This window comes from Trachypithecus francoisi, unplaced genomic scaffold, assembly GCF_009764315.1.
Source record: "Trachypithecus francoisi isolate TF-2019V2 unplaced genomic scaffold, Tfra_2.0 Lachesis_group16, whole genome shotgun sequence".
NCBI classification, from domain to species: domain Eukaryota; kingdom Metazoa; phylum Chordata; class Mammalia; order Primates; family Cercopithecidae; genus Trachypithecus; species Trachypithecus francoisi.
Window position 1 is genome coordinate 32,993,192 of NW_022681461.1, and position 24,502 is coordinate 33,017,693.

Consider the following 24,502-nt stretch of genomic DNA (forward strand, 5'->3'; position numbering starts at 1 on the left):
CAAAACCCCCCATAAGGCAGGCAAGATTGATCCTATTTTTCAAATGAGAAAACTGAGGTTAAGTGAAGGTAATAACTTGTCCAAAGTCACACAGCTAATGAGATTATCTGAAATCTGACTCCAAAGCCTGTTCTTCACCAGTATACTTATTCTATCCAACTATTTAAAGAACAAAACCTATTTATACCTATTTATTGATACTCTAAATACATTTCAATTTTTAACTGATTTGTTTTCACTAAGAACACTCTGCATTTGATATGAAATAAAAACTACAAAAATAAAGATTTTTTAAGCAATATAACTTGTCATAAAATACACTTTCAAAAATCTAGCCTGCAACAAAACAAGACCTTGTCTCTACAAAAAAAAAAAAAAAAATTGAAATGTTTTATATTTTAAAATGATGGCAATAGCCTGTAGTCCTAGCTATTCAGGAGGCTGAAGTAGGAGGACCACTTGAGCCCAGGAGATCGAGGCTGCAGTGAGCTATGACTATGCCACTGCACTCTAGCCTGAGTGACAGAGCAAGACCCTGTTTCAAAAAAGGAAAAATCTTACTGGCAAAAACTAACTGGTAAACTGTAGGACTATATTTTTAAACAAAAATACCTAACCTATTTTAGCAAGACCAGTATTTAAACATAGTGTTACTTTATTAAATGTTTTGGATTCTTTGAGGCAGTCCAACACACATGAACTACTATGCCTTGTAAGGTTACTTTATAAAAATATCACAATTAATTATAGTAAAATGTGTAATAGTACAGATAAATCCATTATCAAGATTTAAAAGTTTATATGCTGTTACTATGTCTTTCTAAGCTTACTCAAGAAAGATATTACTGTTTCAGTATGTCTTTTAGAGTATATATTGCTGTGAAAGAGAATCGATGATACAAGAAGCAGCCCAAGATTGGACTCAGTGGTTCTCCTGAAAATCTCTCACTGAATAAATAAAATACAAAAAGCAATATAAGATCACTCCCAGTTTAAAAGTATATGGCACATAGTAAGGCAGAGAATCTAAAAGTTTTCAGATAAACAGCCAAATTAAACAATCAAACCAGCCTATTCCAAAGGCGTGAAGTAGGGATTGCATTCGTTTCTGTTTTTGGTTTTTTGAGACAGGGTCTTGATCTGTCACCCAGCCTGAAGTGCAGTAGCATGATCCCAGCTCTGTGTAACCTTAAACTCCTGGGCTAAACAAATCTCTCACCTCAGCCTCCTGAGTAGCTTGGACTATAAGCACACACCACCAAGCCTGGCTAATTTTATTTTTCTTTTCTTTTTTTTTTTTTGAGACGGAGTCTTGCTGTGTTGCCCGGGCTGGAGTGCAGTGGCCGGATCTCAGCTCACTGCAAGCTCCGCCTCCCGGGTTCACGCCATTCTCCTGCCTCAGCTCCGAGTAGCTGGGACTACAGGCGCCCACCACCTCGCCCGGCTAGTTTTTTGTATTTTTAGTAGAGACGGGGTTCACTGGGTTAGCCAGGATGTCTCGATCTCCTGACCTTGTGATCCGCCCTCTCGGCCTCCCAAAGTGCTGGGATTACAGGCTTGAGCCACCGCGCCCGGCTATTTTTCTTTTTTTTGTAGAAATGAAATCTTGCGGGCTTGTTGCCCAGGCTGCTCTTGAACTCATAGCCTCAGGTGATCCTTCTGCCTCAGCCCCAAAGTTCTGGGATTCTAAACGTGAACCAATATACCCAGCCAGAGTTATCTAGATAATGTTAATACTATTTTATTATGAATTAGCCTGATAATCACTATTGCCATTTATTTTTCCAGTGCCATTTATTTTTCCAGTGCAGTTTTTTTTTAAAGATTATACAATAAAAAGTATATCACTAATTATGCCATGTAAAAGTGTTATAAGAATGTACAATTATTGATATATGCTAACCATATGAAATTTAAGAAGTATAAAGCCACATATCACCAAATAGTATGATGCTCAGGGTAACCTAAGTTTTGAAATAAAGATTAAAATATCTACATAAGATAAACAACATGATGCCCATAGGACTAATGCTGACATTCAGACAGTGCCAAAGATACCAATCTTTATATTGTTATATGTTGCAGTAATATGTATTAGTACAAGAAGATAGGTTTTGATGTAAAAGTGCCAGTTAAGATAGTATGTTAAACTCCATAAAAATAAGCTATTATATGCTTCAATGCATGTATAATTAAAAAATTTTTCTTTAAATAAAAGTTCTAGTGAGTTCACATTCTTAGTGATAATAATCTCATGTTGCAAACAGCACAGCACCCTCTGGTGCATCTGTTATAAGAAATATAAAATTCCCACAGAAAAGGACAGAATTATACAGTAAACGTGAACCTTAGAAATCAATAGGTTGATAGTTTTTTATTTACTGCAGTACATATTTTTGAACATTAATACTTAAAAATATTATTTTAAAAGATCACTATAAACTTTAAAGCAGTAAATGAAGTCAGGAAAACGCTTAGTTTGAAAATATTTAACCAACAAAAACAACACCTATTTCCAACATATATAAAATGCTGTCAAAAAATTATTTCAGTGAAGGACGACAAAAGTTAACTTGTCATGTTAACCAAATTTCACTTTATTCAAATTGGCCCTGGAGTTTGATTTGGATGTGTAAAATGTTCCTGTGTACTTTTTCTGGATTCGAAGGGAATTTACCATTATTTATAAGAATTGATAAGTGTTTTGTGAAAGAATCTGCAAGTTCTACAACTTAAAAATAGAATAATATTCAGAAATAAAAGTTACGTTAAATTATGAATCTTTAGTAGTTCAAAACTTATACTTTATTTTTAAAAAACACTTTCCTAGGAAAATAACTCTAAAAGTAGATTTTACTAACAACAAAAGCAAAGGATGCCACCTGCTTTAGACAGCCCTTTTGTCAACCACTGGAAGTCCCAATACAATGCAGTAAAAAATGAAAGTGACACCTGTTTAAAGCAGCCATCTGTCCCTAACAAGCTAGATTTAGTCAAATCCACTTAATCTTGGATTTCCAAAATATGAACACTATGTAACTGAATAGAGAGGAATTTAAAACATAGTTTGTGATGGCCACTGGGAATATATACCAAAGAGTTAAAGGCAAATTATTCAGTTATGAAAACTGTTTTTAAAGTAACTGAGCTCAAATAGAGGATTTTTAGCCAATGGTTCAGCATAAAAACAAAATAATCAGGAGCCTCACCAAAATGTTAAAGTTTACTTCTTCCCTATTCTCATTTCTTGTAATACATTCTCACTATGAATACTACGAACAAAGTAACATTCCTATTAGTGTTCTGGAAAAGTGTGTGTGTGTGTGTAACTCTTGCCACATATCTTCTGCTATGCCCACCCATTTAAACACAAACACACACACAAATATACTCACACTTTAAAATCTGAAAACCAAAAATCATTATAGTCTACCTGCTAATTTCTTCAGCTGGAGAATACCAACACAATATCAACTTTCTCAAGAAATGAAAAATGTTTCCAAAAAGTAACATATATTATCATTTAAACGATGCATAAAATCCAACTTGCTTTTAAGATTCATTCATTTTTTAATTGCTATTTTTAATGGTAAAAAAATTACCATAATAAATTTGGTTAGGGTAAAATACACTGTTCCCGGTTAAAGCATATTAAGCTTATAAACTATAACCTTTTATTTGAGTACCAAAGTAGAGTACAAGACTATTTGAGTACTGGAGGAATAATACAAAAAAACTAAGCATCACTACAACATTTAATGAAAACATTGTGAAACGATGCAAAATTTCTAGAAATTCATTAGTTTGCCATATATGTGTATATGTATGATGCCTACACCATTTAAAATAACTCACAGGCAAAACAAACCAAAAAGACTGAGGCATTATGACATATATTGATTCACAGATATTTAACAATTCAAAACAAGTTACAAGTGACTTCTGCTTAATAGTTTTAGCTTCAAAGCATGATCACTTTTACAAATTTCTATTAGTGTAAAAACTGAAAACACAAGAAAGTATCAATACGTAATATAGTCCCTTCTAGGAAAAATATTAAGAAAGAATAAAGTAAAAGCTAAGTATCTACCCTTGGGTTTAATTTTTAAATTTACCATTTCTTAGTGTTTCTGATTATTTAAGCAATTCCACAGCAGCTCTAATAGCAATTTTATTCCACATATATGCTTCAAAAAATGGAAAGGTAATGAAATTCAATTTAAGTTCTGCTCTCAAATCAACTTGTGAATGAAAATCTAAATCACAGAAAACCTGAGCTATACATGAGTGAAATGCCTCAAAAAAGTTCTCAAACACTGCAAATAAGAAACCGTAACATTCTAGCATATAATTTACTTAACTGAAAACCTATCATGTAAATGGCATAAGGTCTGAAACTGTCTCAAGACAGCAAAACTCCTATTAACTTCAGAGAGTTTATAGGACCCAGGAGCTTCACCATCCAAAAGTGCTCAGGCATTTGACACTCAATCTGAACAAAAAAAAGTACAAGTTAGTATTAGAGATTTGCATGGAACCCAGTTTGGGGAGGGAAGGAATAATTATAAAGAATTCTGAGTGCTCTGAGAAAGACTTCTTTCAGAACAAAATATCATCTTCATTTAAAATAGCCATCGCAAGGAAATGAATTGAAAAAGTTTTTTTTAAATCCCAACTCTTAGTTTACAAAATATTAGCCTTAATAGCATTATAATTACCTACCCTGCTCATTGACAATCTCAAGAATAATTAGTACTGTCACATTATTCACAAGCTGCTGTCACTTAAATCAATATATGTTTGCTGTTAGAAGACTATTTGAATAAGCATTTTAAAACTGTAAATTAAAAACTTCAATATGTGCAACTATAATAGTACGTTATATTTGTTTTAGCACACATTCATTTTCAAAACTCTTTATTGATAAATCTATTAACTAAAAGTTAAGCTGAAAAAAATGAACAAATTTAGGGGATCTGTAAAACTGGGTTAACGCTAACCAAGAACCTACTACATAAGGACTAATAAGTATTCAAATCTACAGAGAAATATAATTTTTAAAAGAAATACTTAAAAAGGAAAAAGTTTTCTCTCCTGAGCAGGTTCAAGTCACTGTCCAAAGAAAATCAAAAAGTAAATAAAAAGAATATGTTAAGTACAAACATGCCTAGATCTTAACCACAAAGAAAGTGAAATATACACACGTTTCAAGTTGAGAAGCTTCATACATTCTTTATGAACTTGACTTCAATTTCAACTCTCAAAGGAAAATGAACAGAGCAGATAAAAAAAAAAAAACTCTTAAAGTACCATAACTGTCACAAATAACACTGTGAACTGAGTTCTCACAAAGCTTCCTTGTGTCCCTTCCCTGTTCATCACAAAGTCTCATAACCACAATGAAAATTGTTAACACTCTACTGCGGAGAAGGAGGATCATCAAAGTGAAACGGAACCTCACTACTATCCCTCCCACCTCCACATGAAGGATAAAGCACTGTCAATAACTACTAACCCAAGTATCACAGATGCCGTGCATCCGGTTTAAATCACAAGCACACAAAAACACACACACACCAAAGAAGAGAGAGGAGACGGACTTTAAAAAAGAAAAATCTCTTTCCCAGTACAGCAAAGAGAGCCCAACGAAGAGGCCCCAGGTTTCCATGTGTGGGCAAGGGGTGTGGGGGGGTGGGGAAGAAGAAAGAGGGGGAGGGAAGAGTGCTGAATGGATATTAAGACTGTTTGCCGCACAAAGAAAACACAGTTTTAAAAAGAAAAAGGAAAACCGTGAAGCTGATGATGGTGAAAGAAGAGCAGCCCATTCAGCACCAGGCAAAGAGGGGCAAAAATGAAGGGAATAGGCGGTAGGAAAAGTTCACCAACGTACGAGGATAAAAATAACAAAACCCATAACAAGGCCCCACAAGTGAACAACAACAACAACAAAACACCACCTCTTGGGTCCCCCCCTGCACACTGTTGTCTATTTCGGCTTTGAAAGAAGCAGGAAACAAGCAGCGTTGGAAAAGAAGAAAATTAAAGAAAGAACAAATTCTTATCTCTTCACCTGACCCTCCTCCTCATACCAGACCTAAGGGAAAGATCCGGCATCCGCATCGGAAAACTGTGGCTCCCTCTCCCGCTCGGCTCGCAGCCCCCCAGTCTCCCGCTCCATCCCTGAAGTGCGGCCGGCGCAGGGCCGGGGCCGGCGGGCGGCGCGGCGCCCACACCCCCGACCCAGCCGCGGCGCGCAGGGTCCATTGTAAACAAGCACAGGGAACGGAGCCCCTCGGCGGCGGCGCCGCAGCGGCAGCCCCCGTGTCAGGAGTGAGACCCCTGCACAGCCACACTCGGCTCGCACACACGAACACACACACGCACGGACACACGCGTTCACACGCAGCCACACGCTCCCACACACATGTAGAGACCGAAGAATATTCACCTTGGCTGTGGATTATTGTGGTGTTGTTGGTGGGTGATGGAGATGGTGGTGGTGGGGAGGAGGAGGAGGAAGAGGAGGAGGAGGAGGAGAGGAGTAGTTGTTGTTGATGGGTAACAGTCGCCAGGACTACGGTGACTATGGCGCTTGATTCACAAGGCAACGGTTGCTATAACTCACAAAAGAGAGAGAGAGAGGGAGAGAGAGCGAGAGGGAGAGGGAGACACTCGCACGGGGAGGGGTGGGGGAGGGAAGAGGGGAGGAGGCGGGCCCGGCCAAGCCGCCGGAAGGGGAGGGAGCAGCGCTGTGACTGACGGTCCCCAAAGACGGGCGCGGTGGCGGGGTGGCGGGGCACGAGGCCGGGATTCCAACACAGGACTCCGAAGAGGTGCGCCTATGCTTGGTTGGGGCTGAGGTCACCAAGAGTCCTCTCAGGGGGACGTTACTACACGCGCTGGCGAAGCCCAGGAGAATTTAGAGTCGCGGTGCGAGGATTACTATCTGTGAAACGAGGGCTGCCTTTTCGAGCAGCCAGCTTTGTGCAGAGACGTCCCGGAGCCACGAGAGACTAACGGCTAACCCGAGGGAGGGGGTGGTGAGGGTGATTCCAGGCACTTTGTGGAGAGACGAGCTATGGCTAAGGAAGAATCCACTTTGAAGAGCAACCCCCGCCCCTGCCCGATGCGTTACTTCCGGGGCGGGGCGGGCAGAGGGCCCGGATGTGCCGCCGTTTTTTTTCTTTTCTGAGGCGCCGGCGGTGTTCTTGGTCGCGTCAGCCTGCTGGCTTTTCGCTTTCCTGGACGCTTCAGGGCTCCGCGGCCTGCGCTGGACTGGAGGGTTCGCGTCACTCTCGCCCTCCTGCTTTCCGCGCTCTGACCCACTCCCGCCTCCTGAGGGTACGACTTGGAGGAGCGCGGGCGGCGGGGCGTGAGCGAGCAGCCTCTGCCGCCATCTTAGAGAAGGCGAGCGTGGGGTGCGCGTGGGCGCGAGCCGGCCTCTCGCGGTCCCGCCGCAGAGTGGCGCGGAGAGGTGAGGTCCAAGCGTGTCCTTCCCTCACTCCAGAACGAAAAGGCGAGGTGATCACTCCCTGCTTACAGGGCTGGGAGTAAGTGCCTGTAGAGAGCAAGAAATTGCCCTGCCCGTAGACTGAGAAAACGCATTTGGCGAGTCCTCTCGACGGAAGACGTAGAGGGGCGGGGTAACTTACACCTGCCTGCGACACCATCCTGTTAGTTTCTAGTTCTGTTAGTTTAAGCCCTTACATGCTCATCCCTCTTTAAAGACTGAACCGGGGCTTGAGCTCAAGCCTGGATCCTGTTACCTACCTTGCCCTCAGCCCCACTTACTCAGCCTACTGTAGCTGAGGGTCTTGCTGTTTCCGGCTGAATTGAGATAGACGAATGGCTTCCGTCTGTGTTGAATGTTGTTAACACAACCTGCCATCTCAAACACCCGTTGATAAGGCACAGCCTCTAATGCCTCATGGTTCGAACAGACTCCTCCAGTTCTCTGCAGACTCGAGTCCAGCAGGCACATGCCCCCAGGCCCTGCCAATACCCAGAATCTCCCAACATTTGCCACTAAGCTGCTTATCCAAGACAATGACATATTGGAAGTAGAGCCTTAGGAAGTCACTTCTCTTGAGGCTTAATTTTTGCACCTGCAAATAAGGGATTTGGGCCGGCATGAGTTCACCAGCGCTAAAATAATACTGAGCTCATTCTGTGCCCCAGAACTGGTGCGAAGTGTTTTACATACATTATCTCATGTAATCCCAACAACACCAGTGCTAGGTAATATTCGCATTTGAGGAAAAACAGGCACAGAGTCCTAAAAGTCCGTGGTTTTAGTTTATGGCTGCGTGCCATGGGATACAAGGTTACCGTGTTTTGGGAACCAGCTAGTTTGGGTACATTTTAAAAAGTAATATTGTTGCCTTTGATAATCTCATGAGTTAGAGATGTTCTTACAATAATAATGTGTTGCAGTAGTGAACAGTGGTGAGCCTAGTGCTAAAGCTAAAAGGTTTCCTGACCCACTGTGGTAGTAAGGGTTTCTAGTCAGACAAATGACTGTAGTGACCAATGTGGGTCCCATTGTACATACAGATGGGAAATGAGGTATATATTCCAGCTTTATGAAAACTGGTAGTCATTATGAATATTCACTTTATTACATTTACTGATAAAGTCTTAATTCCTATAATGGTGTGTAGGGCTTTATGCTCACACTACATGGCTCTCTGAATCGCTTTGTTTTTTAAGTTCCATTGTCTGTTACAGTTTGCCTGTCCCTTCTTTCATTGTCAGCTGTTGCTTTTTACTGCTGTCAGTAAACATAGTTCTATTATCCTCACCACCCTTTTAATTTACTACTCTTAATCTACAGGCAAGAAAACCACATAGTGAAGCTTGTGCAAAACTGTATCTCAAGAGTATAAATAGTTACTTTGAGGGACTATTAAAAAATAAGTGCAACCCTTGTGCTAGAACATTATAAAATTAGTTTTAAGCTGCCTATTTTTTTTTTTTTTAAATGCCTTACAGGTTTGGTCTTTTCCAGAATTAGGAATAGATACATTTCCTGAAGTTAATTCTTGAAAATTTAGAATTTAAAATATTTTCCCATGTTTTAGGATACTTGATGATGATACAATTCTAGCCATATTGAGGTTAATATTTGAAATGTTCAGTGTTACTGCCTGATAGGGTTTGGCTTTGTGTCCCCACGTAGCTCTCATGTCAAATCGTAATCTGCATGTGTTGAAGGAGGGGCCCCGTGGGAGATGATTGGGTCCTGGGGGCAGTTTCTGATGGTTTAGCACCATCCCACTAGTGCTGTTTCATAAATGAGTTCTCAAGAGATCTGGTTGTTTAAAAGTATTTATCACTACCCCTCTCTCACCTGCCACAATATGAAGAAAGTCCTTGTACTCTTCACCTTCCGCCATGATCGAAAGTTTCCCTGAGGCCTCCCAGTCATGCTTACTCTTAAGCCTGCAGAACTGTGAGTCAGGTAAACCTCTTTTCTTCATAAATTACCCAGTCTCAGGTAGTTCTTTATAGCAGTGTGAAAACATACAAATACACCACCACACTGAATCAAATAACCAAGAAACCAATTCAAGCTATAGAAGCAAAAATACGGATTTTACATGCATGTATTGTTTAATACTGTTGATTAGTTACAAAAGAACCCAGAAACCTTTTAACCCATGGTCATTGCTTGTTGGATTTTTTTTAACGATTTTTTAAAGCTGCATAGATGCATCTTCACATATGATACATGTATGTTTCAGAAATAAATTATTTGCTAAGAAGTCACAGAAAAGACCCAGTACTGGACCACTCTAACATCACCTATTAGTACAAAACACACTGTGTAATCGATAAAAAAGGTACATAACCAAGCTAAAGTGGGGCAGACATAGTTCCTGACTATAAAATGTTCAACATTATCTATTAATTTAGAATGTTGTGTTTTAACTTTGGATTCTTTTCTTTCTCTCCGATCAGAATGATTGGAAGAGACATGGAATAGCACATTTGTATCTGAACTACTTGAAGAGAAATCTGAAGCCCTGATTATATATATAGATTATGCATTTCGTAAGTTACTTTTAACACATTCGTAGTGGTACATTTTCTTTTCTGTATTATCTATTAGGGTGTTTTAGCCTGTTCATATCCACTGCATATTCAAGGACTTAGTAAGTGTTTTCATTGTTAATAATTTAAAAAAGAAAGGATGCATATGAAAAGATAAAATACTGCTATGTGATAGGCTTGCTTCTGAAAAATATCAGAGTTTTGAAAAGTAATATAGTCTGTGGCACCTTATTGTTGAATTTGTGATGAATATTTTTATAAGAGAAATCACACCTGTTTTAAATTTTTTCATTTGATTATATCCTATTTTCTTCAGTTGAGAGAGAGAGATGTAGAGTCTTGGATTCTCTTATATAAAATGTATTGTTTCATTTCTACCAGTATTGAGCACTTATGTAGAATACTGGATAATTATATTACTGGATTACTAATTGCCTTTACTAGATCTGAAATTCTGTGGATATGTGATAATTATTAAAAAATGACAGAGAGTGATAGGGGCCAAGATAATTCAAAACTGAACATAATTTGCCACCATTCTCTGGAGCACCCTCAAGCCTACCTATCCCCACCTAAAGTATGTTTTGGTTTTGAAAACAGTGCAATAATATTTTCTGCTAGATTTGTCTTTCTTTGTTTTCTTTAAGTAATACAAACCAGCTGATTACTCAGCAGTTCTGAAGAGTGTGTGTAGAGTGTGTATGCCTATGTGTACACACGTTTGTGTGCATCTGTGTGTCTTGGAATTACATTTTTACTCCAACACAGAAAGATGATAATGGAATCATAAGTTGACTACCTTTGCTTAACACCAAAGTAAATTACCTTTTGATGTACACATGCAGCTTTAAAAGAAATAGTCTGGGGCCAGGCGCGGTGGCTCACGCCTGTAGTCTCAACACTGGGAGGCTGAGGCAAGTGGATCACCTGAGGTCGGGAGTTTAAGACCAGCCTGACCAACATGGAGAAACCCCATCTCTACTAAAAATACAAAATTAGCCGGGTGTAGTGGCACATACCTGTAATCACAGCTACTTGGGAGGCTGAGGCAGGAGAATCACTTGAACCTGGGAGGTGGAGGTTGCAGTGAGCCGAGATCACACCATTGCACTCCAGCCTGGCCAACAAGAGCAAAACTCCGTCTCAAAAAAAGAAATAGTCTGGAAACAATTCAAATGTGTATCAATAGGAGGATGGGAAAACTGTGGGCCCAGCACAAGGACTAACACCTGTAATCCCAACACTCTGGGAGGCCAAGCCATGAGGATCACTTGAGGCCAGGAGTTTGAGACCAGCCTGAGCAACATAGCGAGACCCTGTCTTTACAAAAAAAAATTTAAAGCTTAGCTGAGCATGTTGGCACATGCCTGGAGTCCCAGCTACTTGGGAGACTGAAGCAAGAGGATTGCATGAATCCAGGAGTTCAAGTTTGCAGTGATCCGTGATCACTCCACTACTTCAGCCTGGATGAGAGCAAGACCTTGTCTTAAAGAAGTAAAAGAAGAGTAAAACAAATTGTGATACAGTCATACAATGGAGTACTATTGAGCAAGTCAAAGGAAAGGACTGCTGATACAACACAGATAAATCTCAAAAACATTGCATTTGGCAAAAGAAGCCAGACTCATAGCATATGAGTCCATTTATATAAAATTTAAGACCAGGGAAAAGTAATCTATGTTTAGTGTCTTCTTATGGCAGAGGTAGTAGGTTGGGATTTTAGTGGAAAGGATTATGAGGGAACGTGATAGAATGATGAAAATGTTCTGCACTGTCTAAGCTGCACTAATGACATACAGCTATTAAAATCTAAATATTAATTAAAACTTGTATTTAAAATTCAGTTCCACAGTCACACTAGCTACATTTTAAGTGTTCAGTAGCCACATGTGGCTACTGCCTGCTAAGTTGGACAGTGCAAATACAGAACACTTCTATTATCTCAGAAGTTCTAGAGAGTTCTAGTCTAGATCTTGTTTTATACAGGTGTTTACATTTTTCAAAATTGTAATTAATATGCATTATATATGTATTATATGTCAGTAATACCTGCCCCCAAACACTATAAATCATTAATAGAATTTTTGTTACTATATTATCTACCTCATTAGTCCATGTTTTCTGTAATATTTTTGTTCAACCCTGCAGAGAAAGGATAAATAATAAAATTCTTGGCAAATTTTCAAATATGTAAGTGTGACATACAATAGATAACATTGATTTTCTGCTCAAAAAAATGAGTTGTGCTACTTTATAATTCTGAATGCATCTAGAAATAAGGAATTTCTTTTGAGGGCTTAAAGTGAGCTCTAGATGAATACAGAAAAAATTTTTTCTGTTAGAATCAACTATCTTAAACTGGTGGAGATCATACAGCCTTCTAAGGTAACACTTAAGAGTGTTTGGGAGATATTGGTGCTAACTCTATGACTAGGTTTAGAAAGTCAAATAAGCTCTGTAGGTAACACTTCAGACTTAAGCCTTTTGGAGGTAAAAGAAAACTAAGTTTGTAAGTCAAGGATAAAAAGACCTGAATGATCTCAATTCTAAAATTCTGATTTTAATGGATTTTAAGAGATGGAATACCAGGGAAATAGATTCAAAATACTAAATATATGTGTTTATATAGTACTTCAGTGAAATTAAGAAAAATTGTTGGTGGAGTAAGTACCTTAATAATGTTAATAAATATTTCTACCAGCATTTTTTAAGACCTTTGTGAACCCCAAGTAGATTTTTACAAGACAATGAACTTTAACTGTTAAAGATTAATTCCTATAAATGAATCAGCAATTCATGTCAATAATATGTGCTGAAAAGTATTTTATTTACTAAATTATTGTCAGTTATATATAAAAAAAGATATTGTTTATCCAAATTCTTTAACAAATTCTTGTTTTCTTTCTCTCCCTCCCCCTCCCCCTTCCTCTCCCTCTCCCTCCCCTTCTCTCCCACTTCCTCTGTCCCCTTTCCTTCCTCCCTCTCGCTACCTTTTTTTTTTTTCTTCTAATATAATATGTAGTCTGGAGAAAACATCTCCCAAGTTCTGTTGGGCCATTCTTCCTATTGGAAGTATACTAATAGTATCTTCTCACTGGAACATGTCATAGATCTCACCCGCCCCACACACTAATATCACAGTAATAATACATAAAACCCTCATTTAAATTGTTTTTGAATGTGTATATCAATGGTTACAGCATATGACTGAACTTTTTTCATCCTTAAAAATGTTCTTTTAAAGCAATATATAACCAGTAATGAAGAAAAATAAAGATTACTGATTGACCTAACATTTGTCTCATGATGCCTTTTTTGTTTGTTTTGAAAGGGGGGATTTATATGCATGCAATGTTTTTCCAAAAATTTTTTTTAGCTTATTTACATTTTTGTTTTGAGGGCAGGGAACACAAAAATACACATTTTACAGTGGAATGTTTAAAACACTTGCCTGCAAGTACTATTTGAAATGTTAGGTGGTATACTTTCTTTCATAAAAGAGATTAAGGGCCAACTGCCATGCCTTACACCTTTAGTCCCAGCACTTTGGGAGGCCCAGCCTGGGCAAGAAAGAGACCCTGTCTCTACCAAAAAAAAAAATTAAATTAGCTAGGCGTGGGCGTGCCTGTAGTCCCAGCTATGTGGGAGGCTGAAGCAAGAGGATCACTTGAGCTCAGGTGTTCGAGGCTGTAGAACCATGGTCACACCACTGCATTCCAGCCCTAGTAACAGAGTAAGACCCTGTCTCAAAAAAAAAATTGTAAAGATTAAGGCCATTTTAAAGACTTGCTTTGAAGACCTCCAACCCCAAATAATATTAAACACATTAAAATACATCCACATCACATAAAATATACATGACTAAAAATTGAGTTTAAAAATGACATAATGGTATGTTTTGTAGACGTTAAATAGTTTTTATTTGCAACTTTTCATATTTTGAAGTCAACTTTTTTCCTTAGATCCCCAACATTTTCAGAAGACCTTGAGAACTATATAAATCCTAAGCATAGTGAGTGATGGATAAAATGGCCCTGAAATAACAGTGGCAAAAGTGAATTTAAAACAATTTTGTTTCTTAGGCTTTTTTCCTTCTTATTGTAGAGGGAGGGATTAGTTAATAGATCCACTGAGATAAATTATAGTGAACTTTCTGCTAGTTTCACAAAGATCAGAAAAAAACTAATAAAAGGGTTATTACTGAAGTGTACTTGAACTCAGTACCCTAATTTGGCACTGCAACCTTTCCTTCATTAAAAATTGATATACGTCTTTATGAAAAAATAAGACAGTTGGATTTGCTTTATAGGGTTATCTTACTTGTAACTTCAAATGTGTGACAAGAATAATTATAGACTACTTGTTAAATGTTACATCGTTTTTCACCCAGAAGAAACAATCTTTAAAGGAATAACACTAATTTGTTTGAAGATTGATAATAGATGAGAATTTTTAAGTGAGTAATAAAAAGATTATATAAAACTGTATGACAAAGATTATAGGGTTAAACATGCCTGTTTTGAAAGTGGATACGTTTAAGATTAAATTCCTCCTTAAATGAAATAAGTAAAATTGCATAAAATACCCATATTATTTTATTTTGAGCCAGTACTGACTCAATGATCCTACTATGAAATACAAAGCACTGACTTTCTGGAAAAACCAGAAACCATCGACTTCTAAGAAACCAGCTGCAGAGGTGGCAGAATTGAATGATGTTTAATAAGTGGATCTACACTGAAGTTTAGGTGGAAGTTCTTCTCACTGCTGAGAGCAAATTAAGGAAGTATCTACTATAAAAGTAATTTCTATAAGACTATTTTTAAGTTAACTTAGTCGTACAATTAAAACATTATAACTTATTAGCATCTCTTGAAAAAGCCATACCTCTGTATTTGACAATCATCTTTGGAAAACAAAATCCTGAAAGTTTATTGTAGACTTCAAAAGATATAATGCTTACCTGCCACAAACAGGTAAGACAGGCTGGAAGTTGTAATAACTTTTGGGAAGGAAGTTGACAGGAATGTTACTGGAATATCCACAAACAATCTTAATCTCATGTTAACTATAATGAAGCAATGTAAAGGTGAGAAAAGGAAGAAATATTATCATAGTCTACTGAGATGGTTAGTGTGATCTTCTTTTTTTTTTTTCTTTAAGTATTATGGTCTCATGGGTTTTGTTTGTTTTGTCGTTTGTATAAATGAGCCAAAAGAAACAGGGAAGCAGTAGTTCTAGAGGTAAGATATGGTTAAGACTTGGGTTAAAGCTATAACTAGGAATAGTGAGAGGATATATTCAAAAAAATACAATGGAGGAAATGTTTACAGTACTTGAAAATGTCAAGCATGGTCAATTTTCTAATATTTATTGAGGACTGGCTATATCTGCTATACTGGTTATTATGGACACATGGGGATAAGGAACAAGGAAGAGTGAAAAATGCAAAAGAACTTAAAGTCTTAAGTTCCTTGTTATGCCAGATTATCTTCTATTTGTGTCTTCATATTCATTCTTGAGTCTTTTTTACCTGCCTTTCTAGAAAGCTGACCTTCATGCATTCTGACCACATCATTGCTTTGTGGCTGCCAGTTGGTTTCCATCAGTGGGCAGCACTGGCAGAAAATTGGAGACATGGAGAGAGGAGAGTAAAGTCAGGTTATTTATTACCTTGTCTCCTACCTTGCAAAGTTGCTTCAAGATAGCCATATCCATTGACTAAAGAATTCTGATAAAGGCTCCTTCCTCTCTTTAGGCTTATGGGCGGTAACAGTTCCACTGCTCTCTAGGTTACTGCACCATTCTTTCAGTTTCTCTACACTCACATCTTGGTAAATAGGCCCTTTGGACTTAAATTCTCATCTAACTGCCCTCTTTCTAGTGTATCATCTATTTCTTGTTGGGACTTTGATAACACCAAATAAACTCACAGACTAGGAAAAATTTTGCTTGAGTTGCCATAACAAAACACTATAGACTGAGTGGCTTAAACAACAGAAATTTTTCTCACACTTCAAGAGACTAGAAATCTGAGATCAAGGTGTCACTGCTTGACACCAAGTGATGGTCTCTTCTGAGGACTTTCTCCCTGGCTTGTAGGTGTCCATCTTCCCCCTGTATCTCCACATGGTCTTTCCTCCGTGTGTCTGTGTTCTATCTCATAAGAATATCAGTCATATTGGATTAGGACTCAGCCTAATGACCTCATTTTAACTAAATTATTTTGTTAAATGTGCTATCTCTGAATACAATCTGAGGCACTACTGGTTAGGACTTCAACGTATGAATTTGAATGGGACACAATTCAGTGTATAACACTCTAGTTGAAGAAGAAAGGCATAAGATAAATTAGAAAATATTTCAAGATTATGAGTATAGGTATGAATATAAGAAAAGGACAGTATTGGACTTACTCTGAGCAGAATATTAGAAAGGGGAAAAGATACGACTTTTTTTTAATAAGCAGTTTTATAAATACTCAAATTTCAGTGACAGATTCAAGTGGAGAGGCACATACAAAAGAAGTCCCATGACCTAAGAACTATCAGATGAGGAGACTGATCTAGGAGCCCTGTAAGTAACAGAGTAACAATGATTACCAACATTTATGAAGCATTCTGACATTATTATCTGCTCCCCTTCTTTTATGAAAACAGAATTATTCATGTTTTGGGCTGAGCCTGAGGACTTCCTTTCCTGGTTTCCCTGAAAGTTGGATGGAGTCTTATGACTAAGCTCTGGTCAATTAAGTGTTCACGGGGCCACTTCAAAAAAAATTTGAGCCAGCTTACTTATGTCCTTCACCCTTTCATCCTTTCATTTTCATCCCCTTCTCCATCCCAGTGTTTAGAAGAAGGATGCCACCAAGCCAAGCACATGGAGCAACAGAGTAGGAGACTAAGACCCTAATGACTGTGAGGCTACTATACTGCTCTGCATTATGTTTACATGAAAAAGAAACATCAGTCTTGTTTTCTGTCTCACAGTTAAACTTAATCCTATAATACAAGCATTTTCTATGTGCTAGGTATTGTTCTCAGTTTGTATGTATTATTTTGCTTAATCCTGTAGCAATTCTATATGTAGATTGCCATTATTATCCCCTATAAGAAAACAGACACAGAGAGATTAAATAATTTTCCATAAACAACACACCTCATTTTTGCTGAAGTTAGGACTTGAACCAGACTAACAGACTCCGACTACAGAGTCTGCCCTCTTAACTGCTATATTGAACTGCCTGCCTCTTATCTCTAATCCTACACCCAACCCTTTTGCATCTGAGAAACAATTATTTTTTAAAGTAGTAGTCTAAACAAGGGAATCTTGAATTTGGAACTCCACACAGTGTACCAGGGAAAACAACTTACATGAAAAAATGTGGTAAAGATTTCTATATACCTATAATCTTATTTTCTTTCTTATTTTGGTCTAAATTTTGCCTAAGTTGCTTTGTCTTTTGAAATACTGATAATGTGTCTCTTTCTAAAATTAATTTTTAAAAAAGACTTTACTCTGGAGAGCCTCTTGTGGAGGCTGTCTATAACTCTAAAAGGCAGTCTCTTCCTAGTTATCTGACTGTGATCAGCCCCATAGGGTAGGGTGTTTTCGATCTGTGCCACAAAGGGCCTTCCCTTGCCATATTCTGCCAGAGTCCTTCTCAGAACCCCAGCTGGGATAATCTTTGGTGCAATCCAAGGACAACTTCTGCACTTAATTGTCAGATTTCTCTTGAGAAAGACTCAGCTCTCAGTCAGGAGTCAGTCCTTATGGTGACAGTCTCTGTTGCACTCCCGTTAGCAGCAGGAGAGCTTTAAGAGTGTTACAGGGCTTTGTTAACCCGTCTCTTGAAGAAACTGGAGGAAAAGAGATTTTAAGGGTGTCTTGATTTTTTTTTTTCTTTTTAGTGTTTAGTAAGAGAAAAAACTGGGCCAGGGGAGATTGTTTTATTCCCTTCCCATCTGGCCACATAAAAGGCCATGGGATCTACTTAGAGGATATTAATGCATTAAAATTCTCTAAAGAAATGAGGCATCAAATAAGGAATCCATTTATCCACTTGAAGTAAGTTCAGAAGGAAGAACACAGAAGGCGACGGACCTATGATATCTCTTACCCAATTTACTTTCAGGCTAGAAGTAATACTGATAATCAAGAACAGCTTTATTAGGATGAGATTTTGAAATCTATTCCAACACATACTGTGGTTTTTAATTTCTACTGCTTCTAACCAATTTTTTCAGCTAACAAAGGTATTGGAATAGTACATTGATGATAATCGGTATTGTCATGCCATCTTGGGGATATAAAAGAGTTCTTAATCCTTTATTAAAATACAATTCACATGTAATAAATTCACTCATATTAAGAATACAATTAGATACATGTTAGCAAAGTATGCAGTCATTTGACCACCACCACAATCAGATATTGGACATTTCTATCAACATCAAAAACTTCCTTGTGCTTTTGTAGTCAATTCTCTCTTACCAATTACCTCACCCCATCCCCAGGAAAATTTAGATCTGCTGCCACTATATTATTCCTTTAACTAGAATGTTATATAAATGGAACATACAATATTTAAATTTTCCTGAGGGGGTGCTATGGCATCTTTCATTTAGCAGAATGTTTCTGACATTCACCTGTATTGTTGTGTATATCAATACTTCATTTATTTTTATTGTTGAGTAGTAGTCCGTCGTATGGATATACCGCAGTTTGTTTTCAGATATTTGTTGTTATAAATAATGCTGCCATCATTATATATAAGTGTGCTTGCCACAGTAATGCTGCCACAATTTATTTATAAGTGGGCTTGTAGATAGATGTTTTCATTTCACTTTGGTAGACATCTAGGAGTGAAATTACTGGGTCATATACCAAATGTATGTTTAAGAAATTGCCAAAATGCTTTCCTAGTGCCTTTATCATTTTGTATTCCTACCAGAAATGTATGAGATTCCTAATTGCTCCACATCCCTGCCAACTCTCATTGTGATTTTAATTTGTATTTCCCTAATGACTAGTAACGTTAAGCTGCATATCCTGTGTTATTGACTAGTCCCATTTCTTCTTTTGTGAGATACCTGTTCATATTTTACCTCCCCACTTTTTTGTTTGTTTGTTTATTTGTCATCTTCTTCTTGGATTATAAAAGTTCATATATTTTGGACACAAATCCTTCATCAGACATACATATTTTGCAAATATTTCTCCCAGTGTACAGCTTGCCTTTTTACTTCCTTGAAGGTATCTTTCAAAGAACAAAGACTAATTTTGATAGTCTAATCTATTAATATCTTTTTATTGTATCTTTTTTGTTTTATCTAAAAAGTCTTTGCCTGATCCAAAATTTATCTCATCTGTTTTCTTAACACAGTTTTATGATCTTTGCTAAGTTTAGGTCTATGAGGTGTTTTGAATTAAATGGTGTGTAAGATATAAGATAAGGATGAAGGTTCACAACTTTCCATACAGATTGTTTCATATCCTATTGTTCCAGCACCATTCATTAAAAGACTGCTGGTCTCCACTGAATTCCCTTTCTATCTTTGTCAAAAATAAGTTGTCCATATGTATGTGGGTGTATTTTGGGATTCCCTATTCTGTTCTATTGATATGTTTGTCTGTTGTATACCACACTATCTTGATTACTGTAAATTTGTAATTTTGAAGTCAGGGAGTATTTTTGTTTTTCTTCTTAAAGGTTGTTTTATATATTCTAAGTCTTTTGTATTTCCATATGAATTTTAGAATCATTGATTTGGGTTAACATTTTGTTGAATCTAAGGAATAATCTGGTAAGAATTGACATGTTAATATTATTAAGTCTTCTAACCCATGAAAAAGGTACATCTTTTATTCTGGTCTTCTTTAATTTCTCTCAGTAATGTTTTTTAGTTTTTAGTGTACAGATCTTTCACATCTTTTATCAGATTTATCCCTAAGTAATCATAATTTTGATGCTATTGCAAATAATACTGTTTTTAAATTTCTTTTGTTCATTACTAGTGTAGAGAAATATAGCTGATTTTTATTATGATCTTTTATATCCTGATACCTTGTTAAAGTCACTACTAGTAGTTTCTTTGCTGATACCACCAGATTTTCTGTGTAGATGAACATGTCAGTTGTGAATAAAAACAATTTTATTTCTACCTTTTCAAAAAGTAAAACACTTCTCCCAAAATCTCCCACCCTACTCAGGACTCAGAGATAAACACTATTAACAATCTTTGGTTTTAGTTCCTCTGGCAATCACAGTATTATTTTTCATAATATCTGTGGTTCCCTTTCAAATTTAGATGGTATCTCTTGAAACTCTACAATGAATGATGGAAAAATTGTACTATTTTCCCTTCCTTCACCTTGCTTTTCTCACTCTGACTGCAGTTTTTAAAATTACATTATACTTTTACATTGTCTAGGTTTATAGCAATTGTTTCCATTTCTGACCATAAGGTGGGTTAGGTAAACTGAATGATCCTCCTTCAGCAAATACCTAAAAATTCTAGATAAAGTACTTTAAAACAGCTTATTAAATGCACTTGTTAGCTGGCAAAAAAAGTAAGGGAAATTCTCAAAGACCTACGAAGGATCAAAAGTCCAAATCAAAAGCTAAACCAGTGCCGAGGAGGAAAATCTACCCTTCTTTTGTGAGCTAGAATTACTATTTTAATGGCCTCTTGGAGACTGGAGACAAAACCTCAGACCTCATGAACTGAGAAGTTATAATCTGAAACCCCTCCACAAAGCCAAGACCAGAAGGGCTACACCTTTAATGAAAGTGAATTTTCATTAAAAGTAAAGAAAACAAGCAGTCATATAAGCAAGAAGGTAAAGAAGAAGACATGGAGGACTGGGAGTCTTGGGTCAAAAATGGTCCTATACAAAATCCTTTTCAGGGTCAATTAAAACCTATTTCACTTTCATTTATTTAATCATCATTTTCAATGACTATTGATGAGTAGGATTTCATTTCATTATTTCTTTTACCTTGCCATTCATCTTAATCTCTGAATACTTTTTTCCAGTGGTGGTTGGATACCAGTGCATTTGTGAACAGAAGAGGAAATATTAGTTCTCCTAACCTATAATACTAACTTTCAGCCTAATCCACAATGTATAATAAATATCACTGGGATCTAAAGCTTATTATAGATAAAAATGAATTTTCATTTCAGTTTTAAAATGTTTTTAGCTTTGGCGTGGTAGCTTATGCCCATAATTCCAGCATTTTGAGAGGCTGAAGTGGGAGGATCACTTGAGACCAGGGGTTCGGTTTGCAGTGAGCTGTGATCACACTACTGCACTCCAACCTGGGCTACAGAGCAAGACCTTGTCTCTAAAATATAAAAAATGTTTTTGTGCTAAAGGACTCAGTATGCCATTGCTTGAATCTTGTAAATCTGAGATTATAAAACAGAAAAAAGTATAAAGCTTATCTGTTTCCTTTAAAATGTTTAAAGCCTTACTTTTTATACTTTTCTCTGAATTGAATAAAAGGAAGAATAAATTAAGAACCACTTGATAACTACATTAGCAATATTGAGTTAGTGTCAAAAACTAGAAAGTAGAAATATAAAAATTAAAATTTGACAAAGGTTTAAAACCATGATTTTAAAAAATCACCAAACTTAACATTTTGCTCCTTTAAAATATGGTTCTTAAATGTTCATAGTTTGTAATCCTTTTACTCTTATAACTCCCTACAAATTGATTCATTGGTTTCACAAATTTTCTCCATAGAAAATATAAAAACTTCTTGATTTCCAATTTTTCATTGTGCTGTAGTTTTTCTCCATCATGGGTGTGTGTATTTTGTAAATTCTAAATGGGATTTTAGGTAAGCTTGGAAGCTATATAATCATTTTCCAGTTTTGACATATGCAAATAAGTGCTTTTAAAAGAAATGTAGTTATCATTTTCATCCAAACATACTTTTATTTTCATGTTAATGTAGTACTACTGTTAGACCATCCTAAATTTAACTTTCACTAATGATCTTCAAAATGATTTGAAGTTTTTTGCACTTCTTATTAGGACAATTGCATTTTATTTGTGCAGGCTTAAAATTGCATTTTATTGTGCATCACAAGAATTTACCCAACTTCCTGTGAATTTGAGTCTCAGAACTAGTTTCATTACTGTGTTACTTTGAGGAAATCACTTTACCTCACTGGGCTTCAATGTTCAGTCTATAAATGGATTGGCATTTTTTTTAAGTTTAAGGAATAGTCCACTTTGATGTTGATGAGTCTAAGAAATGTGAACAGTGTAGCCGTTTCACCATGAGTTTGTAATCTCCGATGGGTTATTTGGTTATTGGCAAAATAACCTGAAAGTATAGCAGTGTTAAAGCTCCTGAATAGATACTGTATATTTTAATGCAGTTTAGTTTTTGAAGTTTTACGTTTAAATTTCTACACTCTACTTTCTTTTCCTTTTTCTTTTCTTTTTTTTTTTTTTTTCTGAAAGGTAGTCTTGGTCTGTTGCCCAGGCTGGAGTGCAGTGGCGTGTTGTCGGCTCACTGCAACCTCTGCCTCCTGGGTTCAAGCAATCCTCCTGCCTCAGCCTCCTAAGTAGCTAGGACTACAGGTGCCCGCCACCATGCCTGGCTAATTTTTGTATTTTAGTAGAGACGGGTTTCATTATGTAGATCAAGCTGATCTCAAACTCCTGACCTAATATGATCTGCCTGCCTCAGTCTCCCAATTTTACGTTCTACTTTCTATTATTAAAAGTGAATATAGAAAGATTGTACTCTGACACAAGCTAGAACTTGAATTTGTATACATTCTAGACCTTATTTAAAAATTTTAACACAATAAATTTTTGATGAAATATTCATTAAAGCAAAGTTTATCCATATAAATGGGCTTTTATGATCTAATTAATGTAATAGTTTTTCACCATGGCAAGGTGTGTTTGCATGGTTCGTGTGTGTGTGTGTGTGTGTGTGTGTGTGTGTGTGAAGTTAAGCATGATAAACTACCTTTAGAAGGCTGCTGAAAAGATTTTTGAAATGTTATTGAATTTTTCCAATGTTCAAAAAAGTAAACTTACAAAATATTTTGGCCTTTTTTTAAAAGGCGGGGGCATCCAGTAGTTCAAGGTTACAATGAGCTGTGATCGTGCCACTGCACTCTACCCTGGGTGACAGAGTGGGACCCTGTGCCACAGAGTGAGACCCTGTCTCAAAAAAAAAAAAAAACAACTATGTAAATCCAAGGTATGATTTAAATACTTTTAACACATGTTCATTTTAGTCACATTTGTGGCTATGTTCCTCTTGTGTTTATATCTCTCAATGTGTATACTGTTATTAATGTGGCATATATATAAAATCTTCATTGTTAGTTAAAAATATTTTCAAAATATCAGTGTAGCTTATAAATTTGCAATGATTTATGCCTGTGCTCATGATGGGTAAGATTTTGCTTACATGAAACTAAAATTATGCAATAATTGAGATGCTTTACAATGGAGTTTGACTGTATTATCTTGGACAGTAATTATAGCTAACATTTATTGAGGGTTTTCTTTGTGCCAGTCATTGCTCTGTGAGTTAACTCTGTCTTCACAACATGATAAAACAGGTACTATTACAATTCTCATTTTTACATAGTGAGAAAATGAGGACCAGAAACGTAAATAATTTTGTCAAGACCGTAAGTTAGTAACTAATTGTCAGGATACACACTCAGACAAGGGCCTGTATTTGCCATGCTACCCCTCTAGGGTACCAATGATTATATAAATTGAGCAAACTGGCTGGGCGTGGTGGCTTACACCTGTGATCCTAGCACTTCGGGAGATCATGAGGTCAGGAGATCAAGACCATCCTGATTAACACAGTGAAACCCCATCTCTACTAAAAATACCAAAAGTTAGCCAGGTGTGGTGGCACGGGCCTGTAGTCCTAGCTACTTGGGAGGCTGAGGCAAGAGAATTGCTTGAACCCAGGAGGTGGAGATTGCAGTGAGCTGAGATTGTGCCACTGCTCTCCAGCCTGGGCAACAGAGTGAGACTCCATCTCAAAATAAATAAATAAATAAATAAATAAATATTAAAAAAATAAAAGAGAGCAAACTAATCCAGTAGAAGGTAAAGTGTATGATAGCCATACCTTTTAGAATGATTCAGTCAGTTAATCCAATGATAATCAGACCCTCTATGATTTAAACATGCATCCAAAATCACCAGTGATTTCTAGAACAGAAGAATTACTCATTTCTAATAGAAGATATATATATATATATATATATATGTCTGAAAACAAGAATCCTCATCTTCATAAAGCACATTCCTTCTACATGTTAAATCAAAAATTTGTCTGGCCAACATGATGAAATCCCATATCTACCAAAACTACAAAAATCAGCTGGGCATAGTGGCGCACACCTGTAATCCCAGTTACTTGGGAGGCTGAGACAGGAGAACT

At 36.9% G+C, this 24,502-nt stretch overlaps 2 protein-coding genes across 17 annotated transcripts in view; one reads left to right on the plus strand and one right to left on the minus strand.

Annotated features, from left to right (window-relative positions):
* Positions 1–6,843, minus strand: part of RFX3 (regulatory factor X3) — a 322,424-nt gene extending 315,581 nt beyond the window's left edge. For 6 of the 7 annotated variants that reach the window (XM_033237213.1, XM_033237219.1, XM_033237221.1 and 3 more), the window contains exon 1: positions 6,449–6,843. The gene's annotated coding sequence lies outside the window, so the exon portion shown is untranslated. The remainder of the gene's footprint in view (positions 1–6,448) is intronic. The other variant, XM_033237214.1, reaches the window with a different exon arrangement.
* A 43-nt stretch (positions 6,844–6,886) lies between these two features.
* On the plus strand, positions 6,887–23,206 carry LOC117098530. Of its 10 annotated transcripts, none has more exons than XR_004443448.1 (3): positions 6,898–7,474; positions 9,961–10,053; positions 23,151–23,206. XR_004443448.1 is itself a non-coding variant. In XM_033237222.1 (2 exons), the coding sequence occupies exons 1-2, from the start codon at positions 7,165–7,167 to the stop codon at positions 9,809–9,811; spliced, it is 378 nt and encodes a 125-aa protein (XP_033093113.1). In that variant the 5' UTR covers positions 6,887–7,164; the 3' UTR covers positions 9,812–11,396. The 10 variants fall into 10 exon arrangements, 3 of the variants coding, with proteins under 3 accessions (XP_033093113.1, XP_033093114.1, XP_033093115.1); XR_004443453.1 differs by having other exon boundaries at positions 7,013–9,460; XR_004443454.1 differs by lacking the exon at positions 23,151–23,206 and adding an exon at positions 13,076–13,348 and having other exon boundaries at positions 7,013–9,460.
* Positions 23,207–24,502: the final 1,296 nt, after the last annotated feature.